General features: G+C 40.6%; 1 protein-coding gene and 2 pseudogenes across 2 annotated transcripts; 2 read left to right on the top strand and 1 right to left on the bottom strand.

Moving 5' to 3' along the window:
* Positions 1–2,535: 2,535 nt before the first annotated feature.
* Positions 2,536–3,897, top strand: LOC146682403 (Ig kappa-b4 chain C region pseudogene; annotated as a pseudogene). Its single transcript, XR_014917730.1, has 3 exons — positions 2,536–2,541; positions 2,647–2,728; positions 3,412–3,897. The product of XR_014917730.1 is annotated as an Ig kappa-b4 chain C region pseudogene (transcript).
* Positions 3,898–9,630: 5,733 nt separating this feature from the next.
* LOC146682402 (Ig kappa-b4 chain C region pseudogene) lies at positions 9,631–11,845 on the top strand (annotated as a pseudogene).
* Positions 11,846–14,779: 2,934 nt separating this feature from the next.
* LOC146682401 (pro-opiomelanocortin-like) lies at positions 14,780–17,579 on the bottom strand. The gene is made up of 3 exons (XM_085445364.1): positions 17,525–17,579; positions 16,605–16,735; positions 14,780–16,099 (listed from the first exon to the last, which is right to left on the bottom strand). The coding sequence occupies exons 2-3, from the start codon at positions 16,719–16,721 to the stop codon at positions 15,566–15,568; spliced, it is 651 nt and encodes a 216-aa protein (XP_085301490.1). The 5' UTR covers positions 16,722–16,735; positions 17,525–17,579; the 3' UTR covers positions 14,780–15,565.
* Between the last annotated feature and the right edge of the window lie 608 nt (positions 17,580–18,187).

Here is an 18,187-nt window from a genome sequence, read left to right as displayed (position 1 = left end):
GGTTACAGTTAGGTTATAGTTAGGCATTCACTTTTGATGGTTAAGGTTATAGTAAGCAGTTAGGAAAAGCATCATGTCAATTAGATATCCTCACTAAGATATGAAAACCAGTGTATTTCTTTGAGTGTGTGTACTCAGTCAACTGTATCAGTCTCTGCACTTGAGAGAGGTTTTTGTATGATGGCTTTTCACTGTGTGAACACATACTGGCTGTTAATGTAGTGATCACTCTGACAGTAATAAACTGCTGCATCTTCAGCCTGGACTCCACTGATGGTCAGAGTGAAGTCAGAGTTTGATCCACTGCCTGTAAAACGAGCTGGAATCCCTGATTCTCGACTGCTAACATAGGTAATGAGGAGTTTAGGAACTCCTCCATCTTTCTGTTGGTACCAGGCTAAGAGATGGTAGTTGCTCCAAACACGAACATCCTGACTGGTCGTACACTTGATGCTCACAGTTGCTCCCACAGCAGAGCTCACTGCTCCAGGCTGAGTCACTGTGATCTGTCCTCTGGACTCTGAGGACACAGAGACAAAAACATAAAGCAGCTTCATGGTTTTGTGGGCTTCATTTCAGAGGGACAGATGTTGATAGAGGAGAGGAGTTTGATTCTCTGGACTTTACCTGTGAAGCAGCAGCAGAGGAGAGTCCAGATGAGGACGCAGATCAAAGTCATGTTTTTGATGAGGAGGATTTCTGTGGCTTCTGTTGTGATGAAGGACAGCTGTCAGTCATCCAGTGTTCAACTCTCAGGACTATAAACTCTCCCAGAGCACTGGAGCATGGTGCTGCTGATGCAAAGTGCCTCTCTATGGAAATCATGGAAATGCCCTTGTCCATTATAAAAGGTTTACTCTGTGTTCAAGAATCAGTGATTTGGTATTCCTGTCTGCTGTAATTTCATCTTTTTTTTCCTCTTTCTCTTTTTAATTCATACATTGAGTTATTCATAAAATCAGCAATTTGTGTTTTGTTGATTATTTTTAAAAGCATTTTTTTAAAGTTTTACATTGTGCATCTTATGCTGAGCAAGCTTTGGTTGTGAGGATTGAGCAGGCTATTCTGTGACGTACTTAAAATCTGGTAATACAGATGGTAAATATTTGCACGAAGAAAAGTCATCATTTCTTCATCGTGCTCTGTACTACACTATAAAGATTACAGCATAAAAACATAAGCAGCACATCATCAGAACTTATACTGAATCTTTGCACCAGACCATGTGTGTTACTCATGGCCATTGATCAGTGGCTGTTGATTAATGGTCATGAGAATTTGCATATTAATGATCAAGGAACTGACCTCCCAGCCCATTGTTCCTTCAGTGGGCTGGTTTCAGTCATTATGCAAATGTACTGTTTCTAAGGTTGGAGAAACCTGCAGTCAGCTGAGACTGAAGAAGTCACCTGGATGAGTGACGAAACGTTTCTCCCCCTGAAAACGCTGCGTCCAGATGAACAGAATCAACCTTGTGGGTTTTACTTACCTGGATGATTGAGCGTGCATCAAGACACCATGTGTGTTAGTGCCTAATTATGAATAATATTACTCAGATATTGATCAGTGACAAACACAAAAGGCTACAGTTTCAAATATTTTAGACTCTCTGACTGGTGAGAGTAAAATGCTGAACATTTGTCTCAATGCTAGATAGAAAGCACTCAGGCATAGGATTTAGTGTTTATACGAATGTCTGTGGATGAGGCATGTTTTATGAAGAGCTTTGTCTATGTTTATATGTCTGGTTGGGTCTTAGACTCCATCTCACCGCCCCCCCACACACACCCGTCTGGGGCTCTCCCCAGCTTGTTTCTAGGAGGGAGGCGGCTGTCCCTCCAGTGGTCCTGCTTGGGCTCTTGTGCTCTGGGGGGAATCTGGATGTCTGGGTCCTGGATGCCCTCCGTGCTTGCTCCATGTCCTGGGGGGCAGTGCTATGGCTCCCCACAATTACTATTAGATAGTTACATGGAGAAACCTTTTGAAAACAAGCGCACTCACGCACACAGGTGTGCACAGACACTCACTATCTTCCTTGGATGCTGCCTCTAAGCATATCGTCTGCTGTCGGTCTTTTGTGCTGCTCAGTAGCATTCAGTCTTTATTATTTACTCTTACTTATGCTTATCTAGGTTGTTGCTGTGGTCTCCCTACTGTGTTGTTCTCTTTTTGCTTGTTTTCTTCTTTTTCTTCCAGCAGGTGATCTCATGGGTTTTCATTGTCTTTTCTCACTGTCCCTCTTCCCCTCTGTTTTTCTTTCCCTCTCCTTTTCTTAAACTTCTCTTATCTGTCTTTCTCTTTACGATCCCCGGGTTATATCTGTTCCAATTCTAATCATTTAAAAAAATAAAAAAATAATGAAGATCAATCAAGTGGACCAGTATGGCACTGATTCACTTGAGAAAATAAATCTGTGGAGAATTTTTCTTGGCCTTCAGACAATGATTCTGATTGCTTCAGTGCCGAACGGGACAGGACAAAAAAATGTGATCGTCCAAAAGCTCATGGATTGAACTGTATTTAAACTAAGATTGTATGATGGTATTTGAAGAAGTCACATCAGCTGAGTCATGGCTGCTGTGCAAACAGTGAATTATTTAGTTGAGTTTGTTTGTCTCAGAGTCAGAGAGCCGTGTCTCTCTACAGTCAGAGGTTTTTGTACGGCGCCTCAATGAGTTTGTATCACTGTGGTGGACTTTTGGTGGAGGAACCAGACTGCAAGTTGGACGTAAGTTTATTCTGGTTTACTATCAAATACTGTCTTTTTATTAAAGTGCATTTAACAATTTCTCTTCTGATTTTAAGAGAAAAGCACGTAGCTTTACAATAAGTTTGATGCTGGAATTTTTTATCATCCTCTTGTGTCGTGGAGGATAATTCAGATCTGCTCTGTCAAAATATTATGTCTACATTTCAGTCAAATTAAACTGAAAAAAAATCTAACAATAATATAAAGAAGAAAAACTTTCAAGTATTGTTTGAAATTACTTTGAGTTTGTGTGAATTTTAAAAATTGTTTTAGATATACAGGAAGAGCATTTCGTTTCGCTGAATTAATTAATTTATTCTATTTATTTGTTTCCAGTTAATATTAATGTCAGTCATGTACAATATTGATGATTTTAAACTTGTTTTGTAAATGTTGCCACATCTGCTTCTTTTATTTCCAGTGTAGTTTGAACATATTTCAGCTCAAACTGTGTGATGATTCTCTCTGTGCTGATATGCATGAGAGGTTTCTTAAAGGGAAGTGAAACAATGTGTGAGTGAATGACTGGTGGAGCAGAAAAAACACCTGACAGAAACTTCTTAACGGAGAAAATCAGCTCTTACAGTAAAGGTGTCCCACTGTCTGTGGTTTGATTGACAGCTGTGTGCTCCCTGTGCTCTAAGCTGATTGGTGTCTCCTAGGTGATACCCGTCCCGTCCTGACAGTGTTGCCCCCCTCCAGTGAGGAGCTACAGCAGGGGACTGCAACAATCACATGTCTGGCCAACAAGGGCTTCCCCTCAGACTGGAGTCTGTCCTGGAAGGTGGATGGCAGTGGCAGCATCAGCTGGGAGGAGAGCAGGAGCCCCGTGGTGCTGCAGAACGACGGCCTCTACAGCTGGAGCAGCACCCTGAGGCTCCCTGCAGACCGCTGGATGAAGGTGGGCTCTGTGACCTGTGAGGCCACCCAGGGCTGCCAGGCTCTGGTCTCAGAGCCACTGAGGAGAGACCAGTGTTCCCAGTCCTGACCTGACTCAACCTGATACTGGTTTAATGCTCTCATTCTCAACTCTGTAACTGTCTCTCCATCTTTCTTTTTGAAGAACAAATAAAGACTAAAACTGTTATTTTCTTTCTCATAATGACAACATTCATGTTTTAGGTAATAAAGATGTTTTGCAAAGTGAATTTTGGTTGAATCAGACATTTAATTTTATTCAAATCTACAAACCTGCACTTGATGAATATATGTTTCATTTAGAAGAATTCAGACCAACTCTGCACTCCAACATGATGTCTTTATTTTACACTGGTAAAATAAAACACAGGCTGAAAGAACCACTAAGGAGATCTGCATTTTGGCAAAAGCTGAAAAAGGAGTTTTAAAGTTGTTCAGGTTATTTTTATGTTTATTTAAATGTGTGTGGTAGGTTGTTGGTGGTGTTGCTCACCTGTACCAGACAGACTGGTTCATGAAGCAATGCTGGGACCTGGTTACCACGGAAACAGTCTCACCAGACTACAAAGCAAGTCTAAAGAAGAAAGAGTCTTTAGTGTCTCTAATGAGCTGTTTGTTCTGAGGAGAACTCACAGACAGGAGAGTCAACGAATGCAAGGAGTGATTAGAAAGAATCTGAAGAACAAAGTTTTAATTTCACTGACGAACAAGGAGAAGATTAAATGAATGATGACATGAACAAACTATGAAAAAACACCTTCGGTTCAATAACAGCTTTTTCACTCATGTTCATGTTTGATGATATGTTTACACTTAAATTCACAGGTGTGTTGTTTTTATTTTGAGCCTCACTGATCAGGAACATTTTCAGCTTTTTGGATTCAGATTATTTTATCTTGATATAGATTCAGTGTTTGCTCTAAGGTCAAAGGTCATGAACAAGACTTATCCTGGTATCTGTTAATGGCCCACGTTTGTTCTTTAGTTAAATATATATTTGAAAGTTGAACACAACATACATGCGATGTAGGACACAAAATTGTGATGAATCACTTCATTTTGTGTGTGTGTGTGTGTGTGTGTGTGTGTGTGTGTGTGTGTGTGTGTGTGTGTGTGTGTGTGTGTGTGTGTGTGTGTGTGTGTGTGTGTGTGTGTGTGTGTGTGTCCTCAGTGAACTGTATCAGTCTCTGCAGTATCTTCCAGCTGCAGCAGTCACTTCAGTTTCTGTTCAGTCTGACTGAGGGAGGTTTTTGTACGACTGTTTTTCACTGTGTGAACACATACTGACTGTTAGGAAAGTGAAAACTCTGACAGTAATAAACTGCTGCATCTTCAGCCTGGACTCCACTGATGGTCAGAGTGAAGTCAGAGTTTGATCCACTGCCTGTAAAACGAGCTGGAATCCCTGATTGTCGGCTGCTAGTGTAGTAAATGAGCAGTTTAGGAACTCCTCCATCTTTCTGTTGGTACCAGTGTAAGTAGTTGTTGTTATAAACATCCTGACTGGTCCTACACTTGATGCTCACAGTTGCTCCCACAGCAGAGCTCACTGCTCCAGGCTGAGTCACTGTGATCTGTCCTCTGGACTCTGAGGACACAGAGACAAAAACATAAAGCAGCTTCATGGTTTTGTGGGCTTCATTTCAGAGGGACAGATGTTGATAGAGGAGAGGAGTTTGATTCTCTGGACTTTACCTGTGAAGCAGCAGCAGAGGAGAGTCCAGATGAGGACGCAGATCAAAGTCATGTTTTTGATGAGGAGGATTTCTGTGGCTTCTGTTGTGATGAAGGACAGCTGTCAGTCATCCAGTGTTCAACTCTCAGGACTATAAACTCTCCCAGAGCACTGGAGCATGGTGCTGCTGATGCAAAGTGCCTCTCTATGGAAATCATCTGACTGACTCCAGCAGGACTGCATAATTAGTCTTTGCAATGTGAATTCACAGGTTTTCAACATGTTTTGAGATGTAATCGGGTTGGTAGCTTTTTATTATTCTATTTATTACTTTATCCAGGACCTTTACGCCTTCTCCTGATACACAATCTGGTAATGTGGATTAAAAGCAGAATTAAACATTCATTCAGCTACTGCTATAAAAGTGATCAATGAACCTTTTGGTGTGACTTTTTTCCTAGACTGACTCCAACACAGACTTGGACCAGTCTCATAATGCTGTTTAATAATGGATCAATCAAATTAACATACCACTGAATAAAGGTCTCAAAGTCAGTTTTCTAAAATCTGGAATGTGTTTGAACAGACTGCCACAAGGATACGTCTTTGTTTTTTAAAGCCAGTTCATGGACAGATAAGACCTGTTAATTAAACAGATCATTGATTGATTTTAAGTAAAATAATTGCATGTATTGTTAATTAATTACTATCCATATGAGGTCCAAAGAGATCATCACCACAGGAAATAACAAAATAAACATAAGAGCAGAAACTTTAGGACTGTCCGAATCAACCACCTGGTTCATTCGTAAAAGGAATAAATGCATTGGACAGCACGATACTAAAAAGGCCTGAAAAACCACTGAGCTGCACTCAGCTCCCACTGAAGGTTTGGACTAAGAGGCTGCTGGCTCTGTGGCCCGTCCGAGCTGCGGCACTGTATGTTGCATGTACCCACTCGATTCGGACAACGGACCAGCTGTTAGTTTCATTCCATCCCGGGATTCTGGGAAGCCCCGAGTCCAAGTCATCAGCTGTGTCAGCCTGACTGTACTGAGAGTAATTAATAGTAATTAATACTGTTGGATTTGAAGGTAAAATCCACAGACTGAACTTGTGGCCTTCACGTTTCTACCCCTCTTATGATCGAAAATCATGTGGGTCATATGTGTGTGTGTTTATTTGGGTGACTCTGTCATGGTCCTGGGTCATGTGACCCAGTATTCTGAGTTTCTTGATGTTTTCTTACTCCTTTCAGTCTAGTTTCATTTCAGTTTATCGAGTTACATTCTGTCACGCCTGGGTTACAGTTTTAATTCATGATTTTTCAAGCTCCCCATTTGTCTCATCCCTGTGTGAAGTTTTCTGTGTTAAGTCTTCGTGTGTTTATCTGTCATGTTTCATGTTCAAGTTTTCTTTGTTTGTCTACTTCCAGTCATGTCTGGGTCTCGTTATGTTTCCCGTTTTATTTTGAAGGATCCTTGTGTTTTGTGTTTATTGTATTTAGCTTCACGTCCCCTGTCCTGTCATTATGTTAATTGTTGTCAGCTGTTTCCCATGTGATTCCGCTTCCCCTGATCATTCCTTATGTGTACTTAATCCGTGTGTTTCTGCTCAGTCGGTGTCAGATGGTCTGTTAACCTCACCACAGTATTCATAGGTTTACCTCATTGTTTCGCTGTGTGTCCGAGTTTACTCAGTGTTCATAGTTTTGTTGTAGTTCTTTCACTGAGTGTCACGGCCTTCTGTTAACACAGTGTTCATCGTCTCCTTAGTTTCCCTAGTTTTATGTTTTTTCTTCTGCAATAAAGGCTCGCTTTATTTTTGAAACTACGTTTTGTCTGCATCTGGGTCTACCTCATTCTTCACACCGGCGCACCCCGCCGTGACAGACTCTTCCCATCAGAGGATGTATGTGTGGGTGTTTCTCTCTCATCCCTCACAGGTGCCTGCTGAGTGGTTGGGTTGACTGATTCCTGTTCCCAAACTGGAAAACTGGATGGACAGAGAGCTCTTATACCAGATGACTGACAGCCACATCACCCCTCTCTCCTGGGCCTCCCCCACTGAACAAACAGATTAGGGATGTTTAGAAATCTTTTGTTTCAATAATTTGGCACAGCTCACTGCCAAAGTTAATAAGTGGGTGTACTGCATTTACACTTGTTTTTGGTTTTGGCTTATTCTTGGGTGGAGTTGGAGTCGGGAGACAAATTCTTGTTACACCGAGGACATAATACACTTTTACATAATTTAGTGAGCATCAAAAAACAACACTTACTATTGAAAAAGTACAATTATTCAGCACTTACTGCACCTTACTGAGTGCTGGCATTTGAATCTTTCTCACTACTCTGTGTACAGAAATCTGTACATTACAGAGAGTGCAAGCATGCACATTTTTTGTTTTTGTCAGCCAAAAAGTTTACTGATCTTTGAGAAAATTATGTAACTTTAATAACTATATGTTCTAACTAGGGACCGAAAGTGCTTAAAATCTCAGAGAAGCGGTGTAGGTGAGGTAGAAAGTCATTAGGATTACATGTTACATATCACACATTGACTCACTTTGTCTTAGATAAGTGTGTGTGTGTGTGTGTGTGTGTGTGTGTGTGTGTGTGTGTGTGTGTGTGTGTGTGTGTGTGTGTGTGTGTGTGTGTGTGTGTGTGTGTGTGTGTGTGTGTCCTCAGTGAACTGTATCAGTCTCTGCAGTATCTTCCAGCTGCAGCAGTCACTTCAGTTTCTGTTCAGTCTGACTGAGGGAGGTTTTTGTACGACTGTTTTTCACTGTGTGAACACATACTGGCTGTTAGGATAGTGATCACTCTGACAGTAATAAACTGCTGCATCTTCAGCCTGGACTCCACTGATGGTCAGAGTGAAGTCAGAGTTTGATCCACTGCCTGTAAAACGAGCTGGAATCCCTGATTGTCGAGTGCTAGACCAGTAAATAAGACGTTTGGGAGTTTCTCCAGCTTTCTGTTGGTACCAGGCTAAACAGTGATTGTTGCTATAAACATAAACATTCTGACTGGTCGTACACTTGATGCTCACAGATCCTCCCACAGCAGAGCTCACTGCTCCAGGCTGAGTCACTGTGATCTGTCCTCTGGACTCTGAGGACACAGAGACAAAAACATAAAGCAGCTTCATGGTTTTGTGGGCTTCATTTCAGAGGGACAGATGTTGATAGAGGAGAGGAGTTTGATTCTCTGGACTTTACCTGTGAAGCAGCAGCAGAGGAGAGTCCAGATGAGGACGCAGATCAAAGTCATGTTTTTGATGAGGAGGATTTCTGTGGCTTCTGTTGTGATGAAGGACAGCTGTCAGTCATCCAGTGTTCAACTCTCAGGACTATAAACTCTCCCAGAGCACTGGAGCATGGTGCTGCTGATGCAAAGTGCCTCTCTATGGAAATCATGGAAATGCCCTTGTCCATTATAAAAGGTTTACTCTGTGTTCAAGAATCAGTGATTTGGTATTTCTGTCTGCTTTAATTTCATTTTTTTTCCCTCTTTCTCTTTTTAATTAATCCATTGAGTTATTCATAAACTCAACAATTTGTGTTTTGTTGATTATTTTTAAAAGTATTTTTTTAAAGTTTTACATTGTGCATCTTATGCTGAGCAAGCTTTGGTTGTGAGGATTGAGCAGGCTATTCTGTGACGTACTTAAAATCTGGTAATACAGTTGGTAAATATTTGCACGAAGAAAAGTCATCATTTCTTCATCGTGCTCTGTACTACACTATAAAGATTACAGCATAAAAACATAAGCAGCACATCATCAGAACTTATACTGAATCTTTGCACCAGACCATGTGTGTTACTCATGGCCATTGATCAGTGGCTGTTGATTAATGGTCATGAGAATTTGCATATTAATGATCAAGGAACTGACCTCCCAGCCCATTGTTCCTTCAGTGGGCTGGTTTCAGTCATTATGCAAATGTACTGTTTCTAAGGTTGGAGAAACCTGCAGTCAGCTGAGACTGAAGAAGTCACCTGGATGAGTGACGAAACGTTTCTCCCCCTGAAAACGCTGCGTCCAGATGAACAGAATCAACCTTGTAGGTTTTACTTACCTGGATGATTGAGCGTGCATCAAGACACCATGTGTGTTAGTGCCCAATTATGAATAATATTACTCAGATATTGATCAGTGACAAACAACAAAAGGCTACAGTTTCAAATATTTTAGACTCTCTGACTGGTGAGAGTAAAATGCTGAACATTTGTCTCAATGCTAGATAGAAAGCACTCAGGCATAGGATTTAGTGTTTATACGAATGTCTGTGGATGAGGCATGTTTTATGAAGAGCTTTGTCTATGTTTATATGTCTGGTTGGGTCTTAGACTCCATCTCACCGCCCCCCCACACACACCCGTCTGGGGCTCTCCCCAGCTTGTTTCTAGGAGGGAGGCGGCTGTCCCTCCAGTGGTCCTGCTTGGGCTCTTGTGCTCTGGGGGGAATCTGGATGTCTGGGTCCTGGATGTCCTCCGTGCTTGCTCCATGTCCTGGGGGGCAGTGCTATGGTTCCCCACAATTACTATTAGATAGTTACATGGAGAAACCTTTTGGAAACAAGCGCACTCACGCACACAGGTGTGCACAGACACTCACCGTCTTCCTTGGATGCTGCCTCTAAGCATATCGTCTGCTGTCGGTCTTTTGTGCTGCTCAGTAGCATTCAGTCTTTATTATTTACTCTTACTTATGCTTATCTAGGTTGTTGCTGTGGTCTCCCTACTGTGTTGTTCTCTTTTTGCTTGTTTTCTTCTTTTTCTTCCAGCAGGTGATCTCATGGGTTTTCATTGTCTTTTCTCACTGTCCCTCTTCCCCTCTGTTTTTCTTTCCCTCTACTTTTCTTAAACTTCTCTTATCTGTCTTTCTCTTTACGATCCCCCGGTTATATCTGTTCCAATTCTAATCATTTAAAAAAATAAAAAAATAAAAAAATAATGAAGATCAATCAAGTGGACCAGTATGGCACTGATTCACTTGAGAAAATAAATCTGTGGAGAATTTTTCTTGGCCTTCAGACAGTAATTCTGATTGCTTCAGTGCCGAACGGGACAGGACAAAAAAATGTGATCGTCCAAAAGCTCATGGATTGAACTGTATTTAAACTAAGATTGTATGATGATATTTGAAGAAGTCACATCAGCTGAGTCATGGCTGCTGTGCAAACAGTGAATTATTTAGTTGAGTTTGTTTGTCTCAGAGTCAGAGAGCCGTGTCTCTCTACAGTCAGAGGTTTTTGTACGGCGCCTCAATGAGTTTGTATCACTGTGGTGGACTTTTGGTGGAGGAACCAGACTGGATGTTGGACGTAAGTTTATTCTGGTTTACTTTCAAATACTGTCTTTTTATTAAAGTGCATTTAACAATTTCTCTTCTGATTTTAAGAGAAAAGCACGTAGCTTTACAATAAGTTTGATGCTGGAATTTTTTATCATCCTCTTGTGTCGTGGAGGATAATTCAGATCTGCTCTGTCAAAATATTATGTCTACATTTCAGTCAAATTAAACTGAAAAAAAATCTAACAATAATATAAAGAAGAAAAACTTTCAAGTATTGTTTGAAATTAGTTTTTGAGTTTGTGTGAATTTTAAAAATTGTTTTAGATATACATGAAGAGCATTTCGTTTCGCTGAATTAATTAATTTATTCTATTTATTTGTTTCCAGTTAATATTAATGTCAGTCATGTACAATATTGATGATTTTAAACTTGTTTTGTAAATGTTTCCACATCTGCTTCTTTTATTTCCAGTGTAGTTTGAACATATTTCAGCTCAAACTGTGTGATGATTCTCTCTGTGCTGATATGCATGAGAGGTTTCTTAAAGGGAAGTGAAACAATGTGTGAGTGAATGACTGGTGGAGCAGAAAAAACACCTGACAGAAACTTCTTAACGGAGAAAATCAGCTCTTACAGTAAAGGTGTCCCACTGTCTGTGGTTTGATTGACAGCTGTGTGCTCCCTGTGCTCTAAGCTGATTGGTGTCTCCTAGGTGATACCCGTCCCATCCTGACAGTGTTGCCCCCCTCCAGTGAGGAGCTACAGCAGGGGACTGCAACAATCACATGTCTGGCCAACAAGGGCTTCCCCTCAGACTGGAGTCTGTCCTGGAAGGTGGATGGCAGTGGCAGCATCAGCTGGGAGGAGAGCAGGAGCCCCGTGGTGCTGCAGAACGACGGCCTCTACAGCTGGAGCAGCACCCTGAGGCTCCCTGCAGACCGCTGGATGAAGGTGGGCTCTGTGACCTGTGAGGCCACCCAGGGCTGCCAGGCTCTGGTCTCAGAGCCACTGAGGAGAGACCAGTGTTCCCAGTCCTGACCTGACTCAACCTGATACTGGTTTAATGCTCTCATTCTCAACTCTGTAACTGTCTCTCCATCTTTCTTTTTGAAGAACAAATAAAGACTAAAACTGTTATTTTCTTTCTCATAATGACAACATTCATGTTTTAGGTAATAAAGATGTTTTGCAAAGTGAATTTTGGTTGAATCAGACATTTAATTTTATTCAAATCTACAAACCTGCACTTGATGAATATATGTTTCATTTAGAAGAATTCAGACCAACTCTGCACTCCAACATGATGTCTTTATTTTACACTGGTAAAATAAAACACAGGCTGAAAGAACCACTAAGGAGATCTGCATTTTGGCAAAAGCTGAAAAAGGAGTTTTAAAGTTGTTCAGGTTATTTTTATGTTTATTTAAATGTGTGTGGTAGGTTGTTGGTGGTGTTGCTCACCTGTACCAGACAGACTGGTTCATGAAGCAATGCTGGGACCTGGTTACCACGGAAACAGCCTCACCAGACTACAAAGCAAGTCTAAAGAAGAAAAAGTCTTTAGTGTCTCTAATAAGCTGTTTGTTCTGAGGAGAACTCACAGACAGGAGAGTCAACGAATGCAAGGAGTGCTTAGAAAGAATCTGAAGAACAAAGTTTTAATTTCATTGACGAACACGGAGAAGATTAAATGAATGATGACATGAACAAACTATGAAAAAACACCTTCGGTTCAATAACAGCTTTTTCACTCATGTTCATGTTTGATGATATGTTTACAGTAAAATCTTAAATTCGCAGGTGTATTGTTTTTATTTTCACCCTCGCTGATAATAAACATTTTCAGATTTTTGTTGCTTGTTATAGATGTTGTGGCTTTGCTCCACTGCTAAGGTCAAAGGTCATGACTAAGATTGACCTTGGTTTCTGTTACTGGGCCACCTTTGTTCTTTAGTTAATTCAGCACAAATTTGTGCTGAATGTCGCTGAGAGAAAATCTGTGTGTGTGTGTGTGTGTGTGTGTGTGTGTGTGTGTGTGTGTGTGTGTGTGTGTGTGTGTGTGTGTGTGTGTGTGTGTCCTCAGTGAACTGTATCAGTCTCTGCAGTATCTTCCAGCTGCAGCAGTCACTTCAGTTTCTCTTCAGTCTGACTGAGGGAGGTTTTTGTACGACTGTTTTTCACTGTGTGAAGAGCTCCCAAGAGTTGACATTAAATTCTCCTTTACAGTAATAAACTGCTGCATCTTCAGCCTGGACTCCACTGATGGTCAGAGTGAAGTCAGAGTTTGATCCACTGCCTGTAAAACGAGCTGGAATCCCTGATTGTCGAGTGCTAGACCAGTAAATGAGACGTTTGGGAGTTTCTCCATCTTTCTGTTGGTACCAGGCTAAACAGTGATTGTTGCTATAAACATGAACATTCTGACTGGTCCTACACTTGATGCTCACAGATCCTCCCACAGCAGAGCTCACTGCTCCAGGCTGAGTCACTGTATATTGTCCTCTGGACTCTGAGGACACAGAGACAAAAACATAAAGCAGCTTCATGGTTTTGTGGGCTTCATTTCAGAGGGACAGATGTTGATAGAGGAGAGGAGTTTGATTCTCTGGACTTTACCTGTGAAGCAGCAGCAGAGGAGAGTCCAGATGAGGACGCAGATCAAAGTCATGTTTTTGATGAGGAGGATTTCTGTGGCTTCTGTTGTGATGAAGGACAGCTGTCAGTCATCCAGTGTTCAACTCTCAGGACTATAAACTCTCCCAGAGCACTGGAGCATGGTGCTGCTGATGCAAAGTGCCTCTCTATGGAAATGCCTTTTTTGCACAGTAATCCATCCATATACAAAAATTTGCATGAAAAACGCAAAAATGTTAATACTTCACCAAGTGTAAATTTTTCAGATAGTAAGAAAATATCATTAGTTATTAATCTTTCATTTCTGTAATTTAATAATTAGAATTTGTGCACATTTGTCTATTTAAGAAAAAATTCTCCTATAATTGCTGATTATGCGTGGGTTAGAATAACACAATCTTTATGTAAATATACTAATAGATTTGCTGCAGACTAAAAGTAAGTGAAGGTACAACCCACTGGACCATATTCAACAGAGACACACTTCACATAGGATTCATTACGTCTGGCTAAAATTAATGTAAAGGATCACACTTAATGACCGTGGACTTATACTTTAGTATTCATAAATCAATGTAAAATGTGTTATTAGTTATTTATCTTAGGAGTCTGGAAATAAAGCGACTGGACCTCTGTAAGTTCTTGAGGATGTTTCATCCGAGAAGTTTCTTTGGTTCTAAAAGGCAAATGGTGGAAAGTCCCAGATTTTCCCTTAAGAGGGACATTGATCCACCATTGATTATGTGCCCCATCACACGAGCCAACCAAAATATGTTGAAGATCACAATGAATTAAATTTCCAGTTTTTCCTGTAATCCTAATTTCTCTAAATGTCTAAACGTCTTTCTGTAAAGACTGTTAACATAGGACTGAGTAAGGAGGGACTCTGTGACTCATCTGCTGCTCTAGTTTCTAGTCAGACGTTACCAGGACAGGACCCTTCATCCCTTAAAATGATGAAGCAAATCTGTCAGTTAAAACTCATTTTAAACTGAGCTAAGTCATAAATACAGTTATAGCCTTTGTATAAAACTAAAATGCTTGAAAATCAGAAGAAAACTCAGCAACCTTTGATGATTTTAATTCAAATTAAGATAAATACCTCTGGCTGCGTAGACAATGCTCATGTTGCAGGAGTAATGTCCTTGGTTTGACTCTATGCTTTTTTCTTGAAGCTTCTTTATTGAGCTCGACTTCTGTGAAATGTGTCACATGTAAAGCACTTAATTTATTAATAAACTACAATAAACCTTTCAATTGATCAGCCGTGGACGTGTCTGTAAAGCTGTATAGCAGTGCTGCTCTCTGGTGGCCTGTGTGTGGTATTACACACACGTGCTGATCAGCTGTTACTGAAGCACTCACTATAATCAGTTATTCATCATATGGCTATGATGTAAATGCGTGAGGAATAATCTTTATTATATAGTTTTTATAAATTGTATTTTTCTTTGAATCAGATAGAAAAACAACATGCATTGTATTTTTTGCTTGCAAATATCTTTATGTTTTTATGCGATTTACAGGGTTTTTTGCATTATATGAAACATTTCTTCTCACCCACTCTCTCTCGCTCATCTTCTTTCTGTGTTTCTTTCTCATTTCTGGCACAAAGATGACAAAGATTTAAAAAAAATAATACTAATAATAATCCTTTTTATTACTTGCATCTCACTGAGCGAGCTGTTAGCTTCCATTGGACGTTATCTGTCACAATAAAACTAAATCTGTACTTTTGTTTTGGGGGATTATAATGACAGCAGTGTAATGACCTCAATGAAAGTTCTGACTCTTCTGAAGCATCGAGAACTCTGTGTTAGGTCCAGTATATCAGTCTGGGAGGCAGGGACTTACAAACATGATGGGAAAGATACTGTTCCTTGTTTACCCCTGAATAAGACAGCATTATTAACCTGAGTGACATGAGACCACTCTCTTTCCCTTTGTTCTTTTCTCTCCTCGTTGGTTATTCAGCTCAAACAAATGGAAAGCAGCCCCAACGTTGTTTTGTACAGAAAGGCTGATTGGATCTGGTAATATTTGGTGGTTACCGTGTTTTGAATCAAAATATCCAAAAACTTGGAAAACTGGGGTATTCAAATAATTTCATATTTCCTGCTCATGGACGTATTACATCATGCGGCACTCATGGATTAATAACCCTGTCATAATGTGGCAATGACAAAAACACATCTTGTATTTAGTCACAGGACTTGTTTGCAGTTGTGAATAAAACTTTTCTGTCTGCTCGTCTTCTCTCCATCCCTCCCTCTGTTCTCCCTCCTCACTGCTCCCTCTTCTCCTCCTGGGCTTCTTTGTTGATGACGTTTTTGAAGAGCGTGATCAGCGGCCTCTGGCTGCGCTCGTCCCAGCTCTTCATGAACCCGCCGTAACGCTTGCTTGCCGGCAGGCCGCCCCAGCGAAAGTGCTTCATCTTGTACATTTCATCTTTTTTCTCATGGCTGTCATCTGGCACCTCCTCCTGGCCCCCCTCTGCTAACTTCCCCTCGTTATCGTCCATCGTCATCATCTCACCAGCGAGCTCCCGCTTTTTCATCTCACCGGGGAAAAGCTCCGCCGACTCCTCCTCCAGACCGTTGGTGGTATAGATTTTAATCGGGCGGCGTTTTCGCCCAACAGGCTTCCCCCAGCGGAAATGCTCCATGGAGTAGGAGCGTTTGGCCTGAGGAGAGGAGAAGAAGGGCGGAGGGAAAGGTAAAAGAGAAAGAGGGCCCGATGGGGGAGGAGGCTGCAGGTGGGCATCACCAGGGATGATGGGCTTCTCGTTGTTTTCATAGTGGCAAAGCTGAATACACTCCTGCAGGACAAAACGTGCAAACCATCAAAGGCTATCATCTGACCAAATTTTAGATGATAACGTTTTCCCATAATTCCCTTTGCTCCAATCTCAAATGATGGGAGTTCAGGCGTCCCAGGCTGAAAACCCACCCATGCTGAGTCTACCAGTGAAACCCAGTAAATGACTTCACAGTGACTCATCTCATATATACAGTCCATCATGATGCTGCATCAAATTAATGATTTGTTTGTGGCCTTGAATTTATGGTCTTCTGTCCCTCGTTTTCTGTCATTTCTATAACATTTTACATCAAGAGGTCAGTTATCAATCAGAAACGCTGAATGGTGGAATCACCTCTGTAATTCTACTTGGTCAGCAGCACTGACAAATCTGTCTGTATGCAACCTTGGGCCCTTAAAATCATCTGTGCACGGTAAACTTCTCACTTCTCACTATTTATCCTCAGCTCTTCTTGGCCTGCAGTTTCACAGCTTTGGTTCAGCCTCAGTGTGTGTGCGTTTACCATCATGCTCCTCTCTGAGTTGACCTCCTGACAGACGGGATGGTCCCAGCATTGACTTTCAGCTCCTCTGGCCACGTCCACTACTATTACAGCCACCAATAGCAACACAGGACACATTCTCTGTGCATCTGCTGTTGAAATACACAGTACAAGACAACCACAGTTACAGTCAGGTTAAGTTCATCCTGGCTTTAAATCAGTGTCTTCTTCCAAAATGCACTCTGATAAGATAAGATGAGATAAGATAAGATAAGATAAGATAAGATAATTGTAATTAAACAATAGGTTAGGTTAAGAGGTCAAAAGGTAAGACATTTATAGTGCAAAAATCAAATTATTCTCAAATTTCTTTCGATATATTCACCAATATTCTAGTTTCTAAACTCTACAGAGTTATATATATATAGTCCCATATTTCCACAGGGAGACAGAATGAAAACACACATGAACAAAATTTCACATGACAGAAGTAAGAAGTAAATGTCAAAAAATGGAATGAAAATGCGAATCAGGCATAAAATAATTTTTTAAATGGCACATTTTGTTCATGTTGTCTTCTATCAAAAGCTTGCGACATGTGTCATTGCACTGCTGTATTTATACGCAGTATGCATTCCTAAACATTACATTTATACCAATCAAACATCAGAGAAACCACTTTTTCACTTTTTTATGTTAAGTTAAAGCATTTTTTTAAAATAAAATACAAAATTAAGAATATATGCAACAGAGTAACAAAGTACAATTCTCTCAAACATTCACATCACTGTAAAATGCTGAAATTTTTAATATAAAATTATCTTCATTACATATAAACAATCTGTTCTGTTGCTTTTGCTTTAGCTGTTATATCTTAGAATATTAAAATAAATAAAAGACTATAAAGTAAATAAATAACAACACATAATGAAGACACTCACCACCTGCCCTCTGACTCTCTGTCTGATGCAGTTTGTTGTTTAGCAGTGAAACAGATTTCTGCTGTTCTGTTCCTCTGATGCACTGACTGATTTTATACTCTGTCACCAAAGCACAAACATACCAATGATGACGTTCTTACTTCCTCCCATCGCTCGACCCCTCCAAACAGGGACACTCATCGTTCTTTCGCTCAAGCTCGCAGGGCTAAACTTTCTTGGAAAAGCAGTCGGACATTATTTATATATTTTTTAAATGTCTGACAGGTCACATCTAAAATCCCACAGAAATATCTCTGAATCTCTCACAACTAACAGGTTTGTCTGTGATTGCTGAAAAAAATATATGTTTATTTAAAAGCCTGATTTAAGGACTTTTAAAAGACTTGGGGACTTTTGTGGACATTTTTGTTTTCTTTTTTAATGAAGCTGTAAAACGTCCTTTTGTTGGGTTGTGTGCATATTAAAATAACTAGTTTTTAATATTTTAATTGTAACATCTTGCATCCTCTGTAAGAACTTCATAGTCAGCGTTTGGCTTTGTGGGTCAGTCATGTTTGACAAAAACAACCATCAGATGTACTGAAGTCCTGTGTTGACACTCGTGATGTTCAGACCACGAAGCCTGTCCTGACTCTGCTTCAAAGTTACTTCCCCACAGTAAAC

Source organism: Copadichromis virginalis, linkage group LG22 (assembly GCF_057382275.1).
Source record: "Copadichromis virginalis isolate Kocher_CV1m ecotype Utaka linkage group LG22, C_Virginalis_male_GT1.1, whole genome shotgun sequence".
In the NCBI taxonomy this organism is placed as follows: Eukaryota; Metazoa; Chordata; class Actinopteri; order Cichliformes; family Cichlidae; genus Copadichromis; species Copadichromis virginalis.
Note: the sequence above shows the minus strand (reverse complement) of the source record. Positions and strands in the feature narration are given on the sequence as shown.